The sequence below is a fragment of the Mustela lutreola genome, chromosome 5, assembly GCF_030435805.1.
Source record: "Mustela lutreola isolate mMusLut2 chromosome 5, mMusLut2.pri, whole genome shotgun sequence".
Taxonomy (NCBI): domain Eukaryota; kingdom Metazoa; phylum Chordata; class Mammalia; order Carnivora; family Mustelidae; genus Mustela; species Mustela lutreola.
The window spans coordinates 87,110,380-87,129,073 of record NC_081294.1 but is presented as its reverse complement, the minus strand read 5'-3'; the positions used below and the strand labels follow the sequence as shown (position 1 = coordinate 87,129,073).

The 18,694-nt window shown below is 38.0% G+C and overlaps 1 protein-coding gene across 2 annotated transcripts in view; it reads right to left on the bottom strand.

The window, feature by feature from the left end:
• Positions 1-18,694, bottom strand: part of GPBP1 (GC-rich promoter binding protein 1) — a 76,461-nt gene that overhangs the window by 38,137 nt on the left and 19,630 nt on the right. For both annotated transcript variants that reach the window (XM_059175031.1, XM_059175032.1), the window contains exon 3: positions 5,322-5,441. In XM_059175031.1, coding sequence (XP_059031014.1) covers positions 5,322-5,384 — 63 coding nt within the window. In that variant the 5' untranslated portion in view covers positions 5,385-5,441. The remainder of the gene's footprint in view (positions 1-5,321; positions 5,442-18,694) is intronic.

The following is an 18,694-nucleotide window of genomic DNA, read 5'->3' as shown; positions in this document are numbered from 1 at the left end:
TAAGATGGTTACAGAGCTTACATTTGTGGATATCAACATGGGGCAAGAAAATCTCAAAGACACAATGAATGTAAAATATAAAACATACGTAACATTATTATTTAACATTCACAAATGTAGTTATAAGAACACATACCCTGAGAATACCTCCGGGGAAAAATGAAGAGAAAGGACTGTGAAGAAATAAGACACTAGACTTCAATATATACATAATGCTTTACCTCCAGAAGAAATAAAAGCTAATATAGAAGAATAAGATAGGACTATCTTGATGTTTAATAAGCATTCACTTAATTATAATCTATCCTTTGTAGGTTTCATTAAAACTTTCAACAAGGTTTTGCAAAGAATCATCAAAACATGTTGAGAACTGCTGAATCACTACATTGTACACCTGAAACTAATTTAACAATGTATATTAACTATACTGGAGTAGAAATCAAAAACTTTAAAAAAATTTACCAAAACAAATAAGCAAATTACAAATTACCAAAGCAAATATATTTGCAATATATACAGCAAACAAATGTCCCAATGTGAAAAGAGCTATTATGAAATCACTAAGAAACAGATTACATGACAAGCAGTTCTTAAGAAACCTAACACCAAAATATACTCAACCATTATTTAAAAATGCAAAATAATTAAGTACCATTTGTCATCTAACTGCATAGATGAAAAAATGTGAAAACATCCAGTACTGCCGAAACTGAGAACATGAGCCCCCTCCTAAAATTCTGATGGGATTATAAATATGTATAACTTTTTTTTTTTTTTTTAAAGTAGGAGCCCAACCTAGAGGATGAACTCAGGACCTGGAGATCAAGACCTGAACTGAAATCTAGAGTAGGACACTTAACCGACTAAACTACCCAGGCACCCCAATACAACCTTTCTGAGAGCTATTAGACATTACCTACCAAAATGTACAAATCCTCTGATCCACTGATTCTAAGAATTTATCCTACAAAAGTATTCAAGAGATGCATGGACAATCCTGCAGCTTAGCCCATTAACTGGTAAACTAAATAATCCATGTAGATCCACTCAATAAAAGATTACACATGCTGAAAAGTTAGATCTGTATGCAGTAATGATAGATACTGGAGATGCCATCTCTAAAGTGAAAAAAATTTCATTTATCCAAACCAGGATAAAAATACATTCTGTTGTATGCATAAAAGCATCCTAATATTCACTTCTGAAAATCAATCTACTACCTAACAGTTGAGAAAAAAAATTTATTAAATTGATAAACATTAATGTCAGGCACACATGGATTCCTATCCTAGCTCCAGCACTTTGGAGCATATTACTTACCTCTCTCAACCTCAGTTCCCACCTTTGTATATGGGAGACAGAAAACAAGAATTTACCTCTTGTGTTTTTTGTTAGCATTCACATGAACTGTTTTATACAATCACTGGTACATGATGACTCAAAAAAAGATTATTACCATGAGCAAGAAAGAGACCCTCTCTCTATTCCTTTATGGTCTTTATCCCTTTACATAATTAAAATCTTTTTCTGGATTCCTTTAAAAAATAATTTAGCATTTTTTCTTGGATGCCCACAGTATGAATCTCTAGGTAACAAAAATTCTATGTGTAGTAAACAAGAAATTTCAATGAACGCCAATACCAGTGCTGACTGAATTTTCAGATCTTCTCTTAGCCTGGACTTTAAATACACTTTTTCAAAGCAAGCCAACACTGTTTACACATTATTTTTTTTAAATTTGGGAAAATATTAAGTACTATTTTTTAGATGTTACCTTGAAAGAATCCATAATGCACTAATGCTACACTCTAGCCATAGAAGTAATTACAGAATATTGAATAGGAGTATGAATTTACTGTAGTGGAATGTCATCATAACAAGTCTGTATTCCTTTGTACTTAAAAAGAATAAAAATTTCTGTATCTTCTATGTCGTACCACACCCATATTTGCTCTTTTAGTATCACGCCCCTGGAATCAACCACCTCCCCCCTCCCTTTTTTTTCCTAAGTAGGCTCCACACAACCGACGTGGTTGGTGCTTGAGTTCACTACCCCAAGACCAAGAGTTACAAGCTTTTCCAAATAAGTTGCAGGTGTCCCAGGAATCTTCCTTGTTCTAACAATACTATAAAAGGATACCTCAACATGATACCTCAACCCAATTACAAGAATCGATTTATCACCCTTCCAAGGGTAAGATGGCCAGAAGGAGAAACATCTAAAATGAGGTATTTAAACTTTTCCAGTACCTACAACCATTTCAGTTCAGTATTGCTTCAATAATAAAAATGTTATTACCCAAAATGCAACTGACAATCTATCAAAGGATGATAGTATCAGAAGCAATTTACATTTTCTAATAGACTTATTTTTTTAAAGATTTTATTTTTAAAAATAAATATTTTATTTCTTTATTTGAGAGAAAGAGAGAGAGATCACAAGTAGGCAGAGAGGTAGTCAGAGAGAGGGGGAAGCAGGCTCCCTGCTGAGCAGAGAGCCCATCAGGGCTCAGCCTCAGGACTCTTGAGATCATGACCTGAGCCAAAGGCTTTACCCACTGAGCCACCCAGGAGCCCCTCTACTAGTTTTAAATAGAAGACCACACAAGAAAACATCAGATACCTATGTGTATACAAAATATTATGTAAAGTATACTTTTTTAAAAAAAGATTGTATTTATTTGACAGAGATTACATGTAGACAGGGAGGCAGGCAGAAAGAGAGGGAGAAACAGGTTCCCTGCTGAAAAGAGAGCCCGATGTAGGGCTCGATCCCAGGACCTTGAGATCATTACCTGAGCTGAAGGCAGAAGCTTAACCCATAAGCCACCCAGGCGCCCCTAAAATTTACTTTTTATTAGCTAATAGCTCAAATGTCAATGCCCTATGCCGCATATAATCAACCACATGCAGTTTAAAATTTCACCACATGATGGGGCTAAAATTCTACACACCTCAGAAAACTACTAAAGTGTACTTCTAAAAGTATTTTTACTTTTTATTTCAAGTCCTCATATCTTCGAACAATAAATAAAAACTTCCATTACACTGAAATAGAGAACCCCACGGTAAATTAATGTCTGTTCCATTTATTCAGGTAAGATTAAAAGGGTCCTGATAGAAAACAAAAGGTTAATTATGAATGAGAACCTATGAATAGTAATTTGGAGACATGAAAGGTTAAGAAGGAAGGTGTAAGAAGTTATTACTAAAAAGTCTGTATTTATCAAAATTACACTGCTTGGTAAGGTCTAAAGAAAGAATTTCAAGTACTCTTAAAATTTCAAGTACTCAACTGAGTTCAAATAAATACCATTTCCTGTAGGTAATTTAGAACAGATCAGAACAGATTTAGAGATGGCAATCCCAATTCTCAAAATCATCATTCATGAAGACCTACATCCAGATCAAGGGTCACATTCTGGAAATAAGGATTTCATCACAAAAACAGTTAATCTTAAATCAAGAGTACATCTTAATCAACCTCAGATTAACATCTGAATGAAGACAAAAATTATTCTCAATCTTATGTTTTGTAACCAATTTTCCATTTATTGCTAATTTTTTATCAATCCACTTGAAAATGAAAACAACTCATACCTATTTCAAATAAAGTAGACAGAAAGAAAAAGAGAGGCAGGTAGCAGGAAACTCATTTAAGTCAAGCTCTTAAGTAGGCCTGAAAAAAAAAAAAAAAGCCTGCTAGAGGGCTGGATTAGAGCAGCTAGGTTTACAAGGAAATCAGGAAGGGGAAGTAAATTGCAAAGACCTACACCTCAGGGACAAAGGAGCAACCAGAGAAACTCTAAGAAGTGATCTCAGTTTAAGCAATTTAAGTCATCATTTTCGAACAATTGCAAATCCCACTGCACAGGCTATGAAATGAGATATTTAATCATTTGACAGCATTCCAAAATGAGTTCTATGTAAAGAGTACAGAATAAGAAATGCATCCTGGATTCTAGTTTAGGCTCACAGTAATTCTATGAAAAACAGGCAAGTCAATTAACCTTCCAGAGAATCCATCTGTACAAAATTATGGGCCAAAACTTGGGCCAATTTATTATGATCTGACAAGTCCTTACTGGGGAAGGACTTTACAAATTATAAAAATTGTTCCCTTAAGAGTTGCTTTTAAGGACGCCTGGGTGGTTCAATGGGTTAAGCCGCTGCCTTTGGCTCAGGTCATGATCTCAGGGTCCTAGGATCAAGTCCCGCATCAGGCTCTCTGCTCAGCAGGGAGTCTGCTTCCTCCTCTCTCTGCCTACTTGTGATCTCTGTCAAATAAATAAATTTAAAAAAAAAAAAAAAAAAAGAGTTGCTTTTAACAAGCTTTTTCTTACGAACTGCCTATACCTCCAAAAGATCCTAAATGAACTCTTTAGCATGGTAAAGCATGATTAACAGGCAAACAGATTAGGACACCTGGGTGGCTCAGTCACTTAAACTGCTGCCTTCGGCTCAGGTCATGATCAGAGAGCCCTGGGATCAAGTCCCGCAAAGGGCTCCTTGCTCAGTGGAGAGCCTGCTTCTCTCTCGCCTCTGCCTGCCACCCTGCCTGCCACCCTGTCTGCTTGCGTGCGCTCGTGCTCTCTTTCTCTCTCTCTGAGAAATAAATAAATAAAGTCTATTTAAAAAAACAAACAACAACAACAAAAACAGGTAAACATAATCAAGACTCTCCCTTGATTCCTCTGCGCTATGGAAAAAACAAAGTCAAAGACAGCTATTAAGCCAGTTACATGGAGTCTAACCAGTTCAAGGTCTCTCTGTTTTAGCAAGTCTTTAAGTGGAAGATAACTGCAATGCTTAGCAAATCTTACACAAACTACTGCTTTGATTTTCAAGTAAAATGAACATTTATTAGATTACTGAGGATGATTTATAACAATGTTGCAAAGTTTTCATCACTCTTGAAATTTTAGCGATGTGCCATTCAACGTCTTATTTGTCTGAAAAGGAAATCTTCTGGGTAGAAGCAAAGACCTCAAAAACCCTTGGAATTTTCCTTTCATGTATTACCTACAGAACAGGAAGTAAACCAAGTTATCTAAGAATGGTATAAAGTTAAGATGCAATGTATCTAACAGGTTTGCCTTGGTTTTGCATCAAAATGTGTGGAACTCGGTTAGTACAGAAGACAACTGAAATAAATGGTACAGTACGGTGATGGAAGAAGTCACTTTTATAACTTAAATAACTTAGATGATAATACAAGAAAATTTTCTCCACAAAAATATTAAGGCTTCTTGTTTCAACTACATTTGTGTACAAGAACAAATGAGAAGCAGACACAAAGACAAAAATACAAGAAAGAGTACCTTTGTTGATGATGGTGGAGTAGGAAAATTAAGCCAGGCTGGAGCAAAGTCATGCTGCGCCATTTAGGTCCAGTCTCTCCAACTCAGTGAAACAAGGCTTCAACACCTCATGGCAAGTCCCTGTCATATAAAAATGCAAAGAAATTAGACCTGGAGCTCCTTGCCAAAATTATCTTCTCATGCTCTATCTCTTCTAAATGACAATTATTTTACTACTCTAAGATTCCAATTATAATGAAATTCTAAAATAGGCAAAAACAGAACAAAAACTAAATCACTGGAGTGCACAAGGAGGGGAGAGGGCCTGTGGGCTAGGGGTATGAATGCAAAGGGAAGGTTATTCTTGAGGTAATTGGGTTTTATCTTGATTGTGGTTATCAAAATGTACACATCTGTCAAAAATCAAATTGCTGGGGTGCCTGGGTGGCTCAGTGGGTTAAGCCTCTGCCTTTGGCTCAGGTCATGATCTCAGGGTCCTGGGATTGAGCCCCGTGTCAGGTGTCAGGCTCTCTGCTCAGCAGGGAGCTTCTCCCCCCCCCCCATCTGCCTGTCTCTCTGCCTACTGGTGCTCTCTCTGTCAAATACATAAATAAAACCTTTAAAAATCAAAGTGCATACTTAATATTGGTTAATTTCACTACAAATAGTCTCAGTAAGCCTTATTTTTTCTAATTACAATGGTTTCATCACACATAGAGACATCAAGTGTCTCCAGATGTAACAAATTAGGATGCACATTACACCATCTATAATGTATCCTCACCCCCACCCCAGATGGAACCTGAAATCTGATCTAACTTTCACAAAGTTCAACACAGAGAAACAAATTAAAGGAAATCTGAGGGAAGTAATCCAGCAAATCCATATATATCAGAGGATACTTGACAGATGAAATCATCGTTTTTTTTCCCCCTCAACAAATAAATGGCTTTCAATATGCAGATCAAACACATGTGGGCCTTACAGAGATCCTTACTCCAATCAACCATCCTTTAGAAAATGAAAATTAGGAAACAATCAAAAATTTAAACATGAACAGAACACTTAATGACATTAAGAAATTATTACTGATTTTAGATGTGACAATGGGAGTGTGATGGTAGTAAATAAAAGACTGAAGCCTTTACAATTAAATTACACTGATACATCTGGAATCTGTTTTAAAAACCAGATAATGCTAAATGGGGATAACTGAAAAAAGGCTGCACATGTTATAAATGATAGATAGTACAAGGAGATATGTAAATACACTTTTCTCTAGTTACATGTATGTCTGAAAATTTCCATAATGAAAAGGTTCATTGTTTTTTAATTATAATCATCACAATGGGTATCAAATATTTTAGGCACTAGAGCTTTTCTGCATTCTAAATTTAACTTTTTGGGAACTTCTATCAACTACATCTAAGTTTCAAATTTCCAGCCCAATCTTTTTTTTTTTTTTTTTTAAAGATTTTATTCATTTGACAGAGAAAGATCACAAGTAGGCAGAGAGGCAGGCAGAGAGAGAGGAGGAAGCAGGCTCCCCACCAAGCAGAGAGCCCGAAGCGGGGCTCGATCCCAGGACCCTAGGATCATGACCTGAGCCGAAAGCAGAGGCTTTAACCCACTGAGCCACCCAGGTGCCCCTCCAGCCCAATCTTAAAACAGCAACTTCATATAAGTTTTTTGGTTTGTTTTTTTGTTTTTGTTTTTAAGTAAGGCAGAAGCCAACTAAACAACTATACTCATTTTTTTTTTAAGATTTTATTTGTTTATTTGCGAGAGAGAGAAAGTACAACCACGGGGAGCAGCTGGCAGAGGGAGAGGGGGAAGCAGGCTCCCGTCGAGAAAGAAGCCCAATATGAGGCTTGATCTCAGGACCCAGATCAAGACCCGAGCAAGAGGCAGATACCTAACTACTAAGCCACCCAGGCGCCCCAACAGTATTCAATACAAAGCTTAAGACTATCAGTCAGTGAATGAATCAAATTTTCTGTGCATCATAATGTCTGAGTTTATTAGTAACAAATGTTTTATATTTACAACTGCATAATCTCAAAAGTGAAATTTTTAAAAAACAAAATAATGCCATTGTTAATCTTCCCTTTTCCAAATTCTTTATTTTTATTTTAAAGATTTTGTTTATTTGACAGAGAGAGACACAGCTAGAGAGGGAACACAAGCAAGGGGGAGTAGGAGACGGAGAAGCAGGCTTCCTGGTAAGCAGGGAGCCTGATGCAGGGCTCCATCCCAGGACCCTGCATCATGACCCGAGCCCAAGGCAGACGCTTAACAACTGAGCCACCCAGGCGCCCCTCAATCCTTTAACATCCTACCAACTTGCTAAAATACTTCCAAAAAAAATTCTCAAATATTATAGAAATATTCTATTTATACTACCCCAAACCACAGAGATCTATTTAACAAAAGGTTAAAAGAATGGCCAGATACAAAAGGTTAACATGGTAATGAAAATGTTTAAATGGTATATAAGCTTATACGAGCCACGAGCAGAAGGTGGGAAAACCTTGATACAATCTGAGTAACCTGAGACAACCAATTCCAGTAATACATTTATGAGACAAATGTTGACTGTACCCAATTAAAATAAACCACATAAAAATTCAGGCACTCTAGAAGCTCTAATTCTACTACCATCTTACACTACATTTTGAAGTCTTCAGAAATTAAAATGGAAACTAAATGTTATTTTCATTATCTTTTGACATGAAGTTACTAAGCTCCTTTGCGATGTATGTAATAGGATGTCACTCTTAAACAAGTTTTTGTTGGAAACTCTTAAAATAAGTTTCAATAACTAAATGGAAATGGAAAACTGTTTTTATAGTTTGTACAAAATAAAAAGACAGACATTGACGAGATTCTAAAATAAAGTTTATCACTTTAAACAACAGTCAAGTGATAACTTATAAACTAAAAACAATCCCTAGGGTCAAATCACTAATCTTACCTATGCATTTCTGCAGTGTCTAGAATTTTTAATTTTAGTTTTGAAAAAATAAAGTATGAAAACCTAATGGGAAACATTTTCATGTTCTGAAAAAAAGTAAAGAACGCTATTAGCTAATATTAAGGCATTTGTAGTGTGAAGAAATCACCATAGGGCACCCCAAAATATGATACTTTAATGTAAGAATAGTTTTGAGCAGAAGGCATTTTAATTCCTCCAATTCCTTATCTATGGGAAAGCAGAGCCTCCAGAAAGAATTTATCAGTCTCCTCCCCTGAAGCAACTCTTCCCTAACGATACACACACAAAATCAGCACCACACCCAGACACTGCCACAAACTATCATTTCTCCCATCAATTCTTCTAAGGGCCCATTTACCTGTATCTTTCCAGAAAGTCATCTGTTTTTCCATGAAGTGCCCTTCCCTGCCCCCCATGTAATTAGGTAAAGAGTTGGCAAATTCTAACCACCCCTGAGTTACTGGGAGGTAGGAGCACACTCTAATAAACTTCCATTTGTTTTTTCTTGTTTAATCTTTCTTTTGTCAGTGTAATTTACAGAGCCCCAAGCCAGGGAATCTAGAAGGATAGAAGAAATTTTACCCCTTACCTGTATAAAGCCAAGTTAAACTCTGAAAAGTACCACCCTATCACTTTCTTTTAACTACACTTGGTGCCAACCATATTCTATCTTCCTTTCCCTGTCTAATATTAGGAGCAGAACTGTGCCCCCGCCAACACACAAATTCATACTGCCCCACCTCTAAACAGAACCATATATAGAGATAAAGGCTTTAATGAGATGATTAACTTAAATGAGGTCGTCAGGAAGGGCCCCATTCCAATCCTGTGTCCTTGTAGGAGAAGGAAATTGGAACACATTGAGACACCAAGACTGCACAAAAAAGAGACCACGTGAAGAGGCAGCAAGAAGGTGGCCATCTGTAAGCTAAGGAGAGAGGTCTCAGAGGAAGCCAAACATGCTGTCATCTTGATCTCGGAATTTGAGCTTCCAAAACTATGACAAAATCAATCTACTTAACCCACTCAGTTTGCAGTATTTTCTTACGACTTCCCTAGCAAACGTTAAACCAGAAGGCCCAAAACTGTGTGACCTCTCCTAAGCCCCGCATCAACCAAGACTTAATACCTAATCTGATTACACTTTAAGACCCTCCCAGAAAAGGGGGCACATGAGTGGCTCAGATGGTTAAGCATCTACCTTCCGCTAAGATCATGATCCCAGGGTCCTCAGATCCAGACTCGTGTCCAGCTCCCTTCTCAGCAGGGAGTCTAATGCTTATTCCTCTCCCTCTGCCCCTCCCCTAACCGCTCCTTCACAACAAGCTCACTCTCTCTCAAACAAATATTAAAAAAACAAAAACAAAAAACCACAACCCTCTCAAAAATGAAATCTTAACTGGTCAGTCTGTAATTTCCTGGTCAGCAGTAGTGAGGTAATCACCGGATAGACCCCCTCCACCATTTCCCAATGAAAGATGAGGTAATCAATCCACTTCTTCCTTGTCCCTGGCCCCTTCTGCCTCCCATGCGTACAGCTCCTTGGAGCTCCTTTCTATTTGACAGACAGGATGCTGCCCCATTCATAAAACATTGAATAAAATCAATTTGATGTTTAAATTTACTCGATGAATTGTTTTTTAACACAGACTAATACAAACAAGAATATCAGAAATACACTCATCAAAAATTTGTATGTATCGGGCGCCTGGGTGGCTCAGTGGGTTAAGCCGCTGCCTTCGGCTCAGGTCATGATCTCAGGGTCCTGGGATCGAGTCCCGCATCGGGCTCCCTGCTCAGCAGGGAGACTGCTTCCTCCTCTCTCTCTCTCTGCCTGCCTGTCTGCCTACATGTGATCTCTCTGTCAAATAAATAAATAAAATCTTAAAAAAAAAAAATTTGTATGTATCAAAGGGGACTTACAGGAGACTGCCAGGAAGGGGGGGTGCAAATTAGCAGTCCTATTAACAGTAACTCTGGGTTATTAGGAATCTTCCACCAGATTCTGTTATAAGGTCTGATTTTACCATATGGACATAAACAGTGAAGATTTTAATTGCTGATAGCATGAAAATCCTAATTTCAATCTCAAATCTATTTACAACCCATTCATGAATAAATGCTTGAAGTCTAAAACATCAACTATAAGAAAATTCCTAAGGGGAAAACTGGTTCTGAAAAATACTGTACATGTGCACTGTACAAGTGCACGTGCCTCACTTTAAAAAAAAAAAATCACTGGTAACTAAAAATCCAAAACAGAGTTCTTCAGATTGAAAAATGCACTTTGGGACGCCTGGGTGGCTCAGTTGGTTAAGTGGCTGCCTCCGGCTCAGGTAATGATTCCGGCCTCCTGGGATAAAGTCCCACAATGGGCTCCTTGCTCAGCAGGGAGCCTGCTTCTCCCTCTGCCTCTGCCTGCCACTCTGTCTCCCTGTGCTTGCTCTCTCCCTCTCTCTCTCTCTGACAAATAAATAAAATCTTTAAAAAAAGAAAAAAGAAAAATGCACTTTGGCAGAAAGTACACAAACAGTAAGGTATTTCTTACTTCCTATGTTTTGACTTCTGAAGCCACGAAGTTTGTTTAACGTTTTCAATGAGAAACTCAAATTTCATCAGAATGAACATCAAACATATTTATAATGGTTTACATTTCAGATACCAAAAACTTTAAAAAATCACAAAGCCCGTCAAAAACACACATCATCAACCAACAGGTTAAGGCATTTTAACTAATTAAGGCAGATTTTTATGAAAGAACATGCTTCACAGCCCAATGGTCCTGGATTCAAACCAACTCAACCAGTTACTAGGCTGGATGACTTTGACAAGTTAACATCAGACTCTCTTCTCTTCACTAAAATTTAGAAACTACTACTTACCTTTCAACTTGAAAACTATTATAGTTCTAAAAAGACAACTACCCTTGCTTGCCAAATCATCTACATAAAATCCTTTAAAAAGGTTGTTTTTCATTTAGCCAAACTGCTCAAAATCCTTCATAAGTAAGAACTGGAAGACAACTATTCAAATTCAACTTCAGTTCTCTTGAAAATAAGCCTGTGAAATGCTCCTTTCATATAAGCGTAGTTTAAAGTATTAATAGATTTCATTTAAAAAGTGGGTCTTCCTCTTCCTGATTCAGGACTAAAGCGATTTACATAAGGAAACACAAGAGGGTTCCAGACTGTTAAAAGTCAGAGCAAGGATGAAAGGGTATCAACATCTGGGAGTGGCCCAGCACAAGATGTCAGTGTCAAAGCAGGGTAAGGAAGGGTATTCAGGCAGAGGAACAGCCAGGGATGGGGCACTGAGCCCAAACGAGTGAGATGTGAGAAGAGTCAAGATGCTAAGCAGGGGGAGATGGGTGTCCACACATATGATGGTGGCAGTGGCTACAACAGAACATCATTATATACAGGGGAAATAATCAAGTAAGTATTTAGAATAAAAGTTTCATTCTGTCAAAGAACACAGTAGGAACAAAAAGGGTGAAAACCAGAGCGAATTTTGTGGTATTGTACTCTATCAGTAAGATTAATGATTAATTCACAATCATATAATAATATTAAAATACTTACATTCACATATACCACACAAAGGTAGTATTTATTTATGTATATATACCTCTCCCAACTCCGCAACGAGAGGGTATGAGCATAGTGACGCCAATAAATAAGCATACATAACACAGAATCTTGGCTTTTTTAAAGATTTTATTTATTTTAGAGAGCAAATGCACACACACAAACAGGGGGAGTGGCAGGTGGAGGAAGAGAAGCAGGATCCCCACTGAGAAGGGAGCCTGATGAAGGGCTCCAAACCAGGACCCTGGGATCATGACCAGAGCTGAAGGCAGACACTTAACTGACCTGAGCCAACCAGGAGCTCCTCGGATCTTGACTTCGAAAACCGGATTTCCACTAAACCAAAATCAGGGCTTTGAAAAATTCAAATAAGCCTAGAATATTTTATCTTAGTGAAAAGCAAGGAAATGTCCAAATAATGATTATGAGGTATCAAAAGGGCATAGAAACCAGCTTGAATGAGTGGCCCACCAAATCAGGCACAATCTAAGCATTAAAAATGAGAAAACACATGTTTAGGCCATTAACACAAAATAGTGAAAAGAAGGAATGCCAAAGAGCCTATCCCCTTCACAGTAACAGTAAAACTCAAGCAAAATCTGTCAGAATTAGCTCTGTCAGAACTCTGAAACAGCAATCAAACACAACAAACCCAGAAAACAAAACTTTAAAATGGTAGGAAAGCTTTGTAGCATTTTTACTTGCCCTTGAGCCCCACCTCTCCTGGGCACAGTGGAGGTCCCAAAAAGCCAGTGTGGCACCCACGTCTCTGTTTCTGGAGTGAGCCCTGTTGAACTTATTCTTACAGAATTATGTTTGTCTGTATAAAACCTGTCTGGGGGCTACCTAAGGAACGACAAGAAGTACTGTTTTACCTAACATGGAAGGAAAAGCTGCTATGCTAAAGGCATTTTCCTTCAAAACAGTCTAAGGTGCATGAACCTCCTCCACCTCCCTGGGACAAAGGTTTTTAACTGAGTGAACAAGAGCACACCCAAAGCATGGAAAGAAAGGCCAAGAGACAATTTTCTTTGGGAAATTACGACACTGCCAAGAACTCCCTTCTAACAGGAGGCTTAGAAAACCACACATATGCCCAGAACAAGACACACGCTAAAAACAAACAAACAAACAAACGCCCTGAGAAGACCTTCTACTTTCACCTCAGATTGATTTTAAGAGTCAAAGAAAACAGGAAATGAAGACTAAGACTTTTATAAACATTGTGGCTAATCATTGAAGAAATGCCCTAACACAGACCTAATGGGCAAAGACAGGGAAAGTTACATTTTAACTTTCTATCCCTTCTTGGCTCTGGGCATGCATGGGCAACAAAACAGTAGAGGAACATGGTAAAGGTAAAAGTGGGATCTTATCGGAAGAGCTCTCAGAGGAGCAGTATCCATGGACAACAGAAATAAAACTGCTATTGGACTGCACTGAAATTACTTTCTGTAACATTTATGAACCTTTAGTCAAGTCTTATAAAAGGTTGCAACCTGTCTCAGCTGTGCTGCCAGCACTGAGTTGGTTCCTTGTTTGACCTGTGTGTGAAAAGATCTGTCATCTTTAGACAACATACTGATCCTGATGATAAACTTTTATATTTTGTTCATCATGGATTTTTGCATTAACTTTTAAATTTTACTAAAATATTATCTGAAAAACCCAACAAAAAACACTAAGCTAAGGGACTACAAGCTACGGGACAGGGACTTCAAAGACTACCCAAAACAAAGAACACAGACTTTACAAAAATAGTTTCAAAAAGTCACTGAACAAACATGCAACTACAAACCCACAGGAAGCAAACCCTGAGGATAGGGGAAAAACATTCGGTTCCCAGAGTCTCTAAATTACAATATTAAAAATGCTCAATTTTCTACAAAAAAATTACAAAGCATTCAAAGAAATATGAAAGTATGACCCACTAATGGGAGGGGGACTGAAATTATGAAACAGTCTAATGAAACACAGACATCAACTGTCCTAAATACAAAAAGCTAAAGGAACAGAAAGCAATGTCTCAGAAAACAAAATATAAATAAAGATAGAATGGAACCAAACAAATTCTTGCACCAGTAAGTATAATAAGTGAAATAAAAATTTCACTAGACAGCTGCAGTGGAAGACCCTGAGCCAACAGAAGGAAGAATCACATTAAGTGGAAGATAGGTCAATTAGAGTTATCAGCCTGGGGCAGGAAGGGAAAAAAACTACAGAGTCAAACCTCAATTTTGACCTCAAACCTTCTAGTTGTATTCTTCTTTCCAGCTTGTCTCTTGGTTCAGTTGAAAGACCCTGAGGGCAAACCCAGAAGGGAACAGAAACTACCCTCTATTCTGAGCTAGCAAGACACCTCTGTCAATGAAGACTCCCAGATAGTGATCAATTTGACCTTCACTGCCTACCTACCTGCACATACCCACTCATCTTTGCCACACATTTTTCTTATATAAACCTGGAAGTATTTTTGGCTTTTTGGAGACATTTGAGTGACTAGTCCACAGTCTTCCTGGTGTTGGCCTCACTGAAATAAATCCCTTCGTTTCATCACTATTCGTATCTGCCTTTGGATTCTGTCAGCAGCAACTAGGTGAACCTAGTCTGTTTGGGACCCCCGAACACAGATGTTCTTGCATCTCTGCACCCCAGCTACAAAAAGACCTGTGGGACATCATTAAGCATACCAACATACACATAGTGAAAATATATAACATATACATACTACCTATTAAAATTTTAACATCTTTTTTTGCACAGAGAAGCCATTCTCAAATTCATTTGCAACTGCAAGGGATCTCAAACATCCAAAACAATACTAAGGAAAATAAAGTTACAAGATTCACATTTCTGTGTTTCAAAACTTAATACAAAGCTACAAAAAGAAAATCACAATGGCATAAGGATAGATACATAAACCAATGGGATGGAACTAAGAGTCCAGAAATAAAGTCATATATGTATGGTCAGTTAATTTTTTACCAAAGCACTAATATCATTTAATGGGGGAAAGAATGGTCTTTTCAACAAATGGTCCTGAGACAAATGGATATTCAATGGACTCCCATTCAGAACATATATGAAAATAAACTTCAAAACGAATCAAAGACCGAAGTATAAAAACTAAAACTACAAAGCTATCAGAAGAAAACATGGAGGCAAAGCTTCATGATCTTGGATTGAACAATAGATTTTTATATATGACACAATTAAAAAATTTTATTTATTTAATAGAAAAAAATGGCCTTCATATAAAAACTTCTGTGTCAAAAGATAGTATCCAGAAACTGAAAAGACAGATAAATGAATGAATGAAAAAAACTGCATAAAGTATTTGTATATTGTATCTGATAAGGGTCTAGTACCAAAAATATATGAAGAACTCTTACAACTTAACAACAAAGACAAACATCCGAATTTTAAAGTGGGCAAAGGACGTGACAGACATCTCCCGCACCGGCACACCATCCCCGGGCAACACTAAAAAAGAACAAGGGAAAAAAACAGTATATAGCAAATACTGATGAAATTATGGGAGAAACTGGTACGCTTGTACATTGTTAGTGGGAAGGTAAACTGGTGCACACACAATTTGGAAAAGTTCAGTTAACTCGTTAAAAAGTTAAATATATACCATATGAGCCAGCAATACCATAAATATACATACATGGATATATACCCAAAGGAAGTGAAAATGGGTATTCAAGTATTTGTACACCAGTGTTTAATACCAGATCTATTCACAATAACCAAGAGGAGGAAGTATACCAAATGTCCATCAATACATCAACAAATAAACAAAATGTGGTATAGATATATTCATTATAAAGGAATGGTAAAGGGTTAACCTCAAGGGAAAGAAACCGGACCAAAGATCATGTATTGCACAATTCCAATTATATGAAATATCCATGAGTAAATCCATAGAGATGAAAAGGAGGCCGGTGTTTGCTAAGGATAGCAGAGAGAGAGAGAGAGGAATGGGGAGTTCTGCTAAATGGATACAGATTTTTCTTTTTCGGTGGCAAAATATACTGGAATTTAATAAAGGTGGCTTGACACCAGTGTGAATGTACTAAATGCCACTGAAATGTATGTTTTAAAATGGTTAACTTCATGTAACAAGACTTTCATTTCAATAAAAATAAAGAGTGCTGTATTATAACCCCTGGAATCCAGATATAAAAGCGTACATACACTGAAAAGTTAAAGGAAGAGGTGGTTATTTATACAATTTCTAAGTACCTCCTACACCCCCAAGATAAAAAGAAAACCACTTATTACAATTTTGCAGTGAAATAGCCAGGCAAATACCCTGGGAAATCCTTAATGAACAAATCAAAGTGAACATCCTTAGTTATAGAACAAACTGAAATCATGTGCCAAGTGACAGAACGCAATGAGCAAAGAGAGCACTGCTTTACTTCTGTTATATTCTAGCCAAAGATGCATAACCCAAAGCAGCACAGCCTGTCTGAACATGAGAAATGCCAACCAGAGAAACATTATACCACAATAACTGGCCCATAATCTTCATGCATCAGGTTATAAAGGGAAAGTCAGTTTTAAAAAATGATCAGTGTGTGTAACACATGCTCATCCTAAATCTTTTGTGAGTCACATTTTATCTTTTGAAAACTATATGACATTTTGTTCCACTGAATTTTGTTTTCATTGCTGTAATACCGTAATCAATCTCTATTAATATTTAGTAGACATGGGGGCGCCTGTGTGGCTGTCGTTAAGCATCTGCCTTTGGCTCAGGTCATGATCCCAGGGTCCTGGGATCAAGCCCCACATCAAGCTCCCTGCCCAGTGGGAAGCCTGCTCCTCCCTCTCTCACTCCCCCTGTTTGTGTTCCCTCTCTCGCTGTGTCAAATAAATAAATAAAAAACTTTAAAAAAAAAAAAAAGAGTATTTAGTAGACACATATTAACTGCTAAGGGATTTACAGACCTTCCTAATAAAAACTAGAAGAAGCCCATCCCCTGTAGATTCTAAGTCCACAGGTCTTAAATAGGAAGGCAGCTATCCTCACCACTATACCACCAACACCACAGGTCTTAAATAGGACCTAAAATTCTGTTGTTGTTGTTGTTGTTGTTTTAAAGATCTTATTTATTTATTTGATAGAGACACAGTGAGGGGGGAACATAAGCAGGGGGAGGGGGAGAGGGAGAAGCAGGCTTCCGCAGGGCAGGAAGCTCAATGCGGGGCTCCATCCCAGGACCCTAGGATCATGACCTGAGCGGAAGGTAGACGCTTAATGACTGAGCCACTCAGGTGCCCCTACAATTCTGTTTTAAACCAGCATGTAAAGTGATGATCATCAGGAAAGAGTGGTAAATACTGCAATAAACATCAATTTAAAAAATCCTTGCCTAAGGAAATGGCGTCTAAAGGAAAATATTCTTTTTTTTTTTAAAGGAAAATATTCTATTGCTTGGCTAATTGTTTACAGTTTGGACCACGAAAAAAGGTCCAGTATCTTCTGTTATCAATATACTTAAAATTACAGATTAGACAAATATAACATTGGGGCGCCTGGGTGGCTCAGTCTGCCTTCTGCTCAAATCATGATCCTGGAGTCCTGGGATTGAGCCCCCAATCCCGCTCCCTGCCCAGCAGGAAGCCTGCCTCTCCCTCTCCCTCTGCTGTGTCCCCTCTCTCACTGTGTCTGTCTCTGTCAAATAAATAAATAAAATCTTTAAAATATACATATATATGTAACAGTAATAAATTCCGCAAGAAATCAAGAATATTACAAATTTCACGGGCGCCTGGGTGGCTCAGTGGGTTAAGCCGCTGCCTTCGGCTCAAGTCATGATCTCAGGGTCCTGGGATCGAGTCCCGCATCGGGCTCTCTGCTCGGCAGGGAGCCTGCTTCCTTCTCTCTCTCTCTCTCTGCCTGCCTCTCCATCTACTTGTGATTTCTCTTTGTCAAGTAAATAAATAAAATCTTAAAAAAAAAAAAAAAAAGAATATTACAAATTTCCATCCTTTAAGAAGTTTCATCTTCATGTTTAACCTGGAATTTTCTTAGACCATTTTCCTCCTCAGTTTGCCCTTTAAAAAAAAATATAAAGTGGGGCACCTGGGTGGCTCAGCGAGTTAAGGCCTCTGCCTTCAGCTCGGGTCACAATCTCAGGGTCCTGGGATCGAGCCTCACATCAGGCTCTCTGCTCAGCAGGGAGCCTGCTTCCTCTTCTCTCTCTCTGCCTGCCTCTCTGCCTAGTTGTGATCTCTATGTCAAATAAATAAAATCTTTAAAAATATATATATATTTATTTATGGGGCACGTGGGTAGTTCAGTCATTAAGCGTCTGCCTTCTGCTCAGGTCATGGATCAAGCCCCACATCCTGCTCCCTGCTCAGCAGGAAGCCTGCTTCTCTCTCTACTATTACCCCTACTTGTGCTCCCTCTCTAGTTGTCTCTCCCTCTGTGTATGTGTCAAATAAATAAATAGAATCTTTAAGAAGTATGTATTTATTTGAGAGATAAACCATGGGAGCAAAAGCAAAAGCAAATGGGGGAGGGGCAGAGGGAGAGAATCACAAGCAGACTCCCAGCTGAGCGCAGAACCTGACAAGAGGCTCAATCCCAGGAACCTAAGATCATGACCTGAGCCAAAATCAAGAGTGGGATGCTTAAACAACTGAGTCACACAGGCACCCCCCTCAGTTTACCTCTTAAAATTGTTCAAAGTCCATTCATACTTTGCTTATCAAAAAAAAAAAAAAAGAACTGTGATAGTTAAACTGTTACACATAAAAATTGCTATGTTCACCCTCCAAAAAGAATTTTAAAG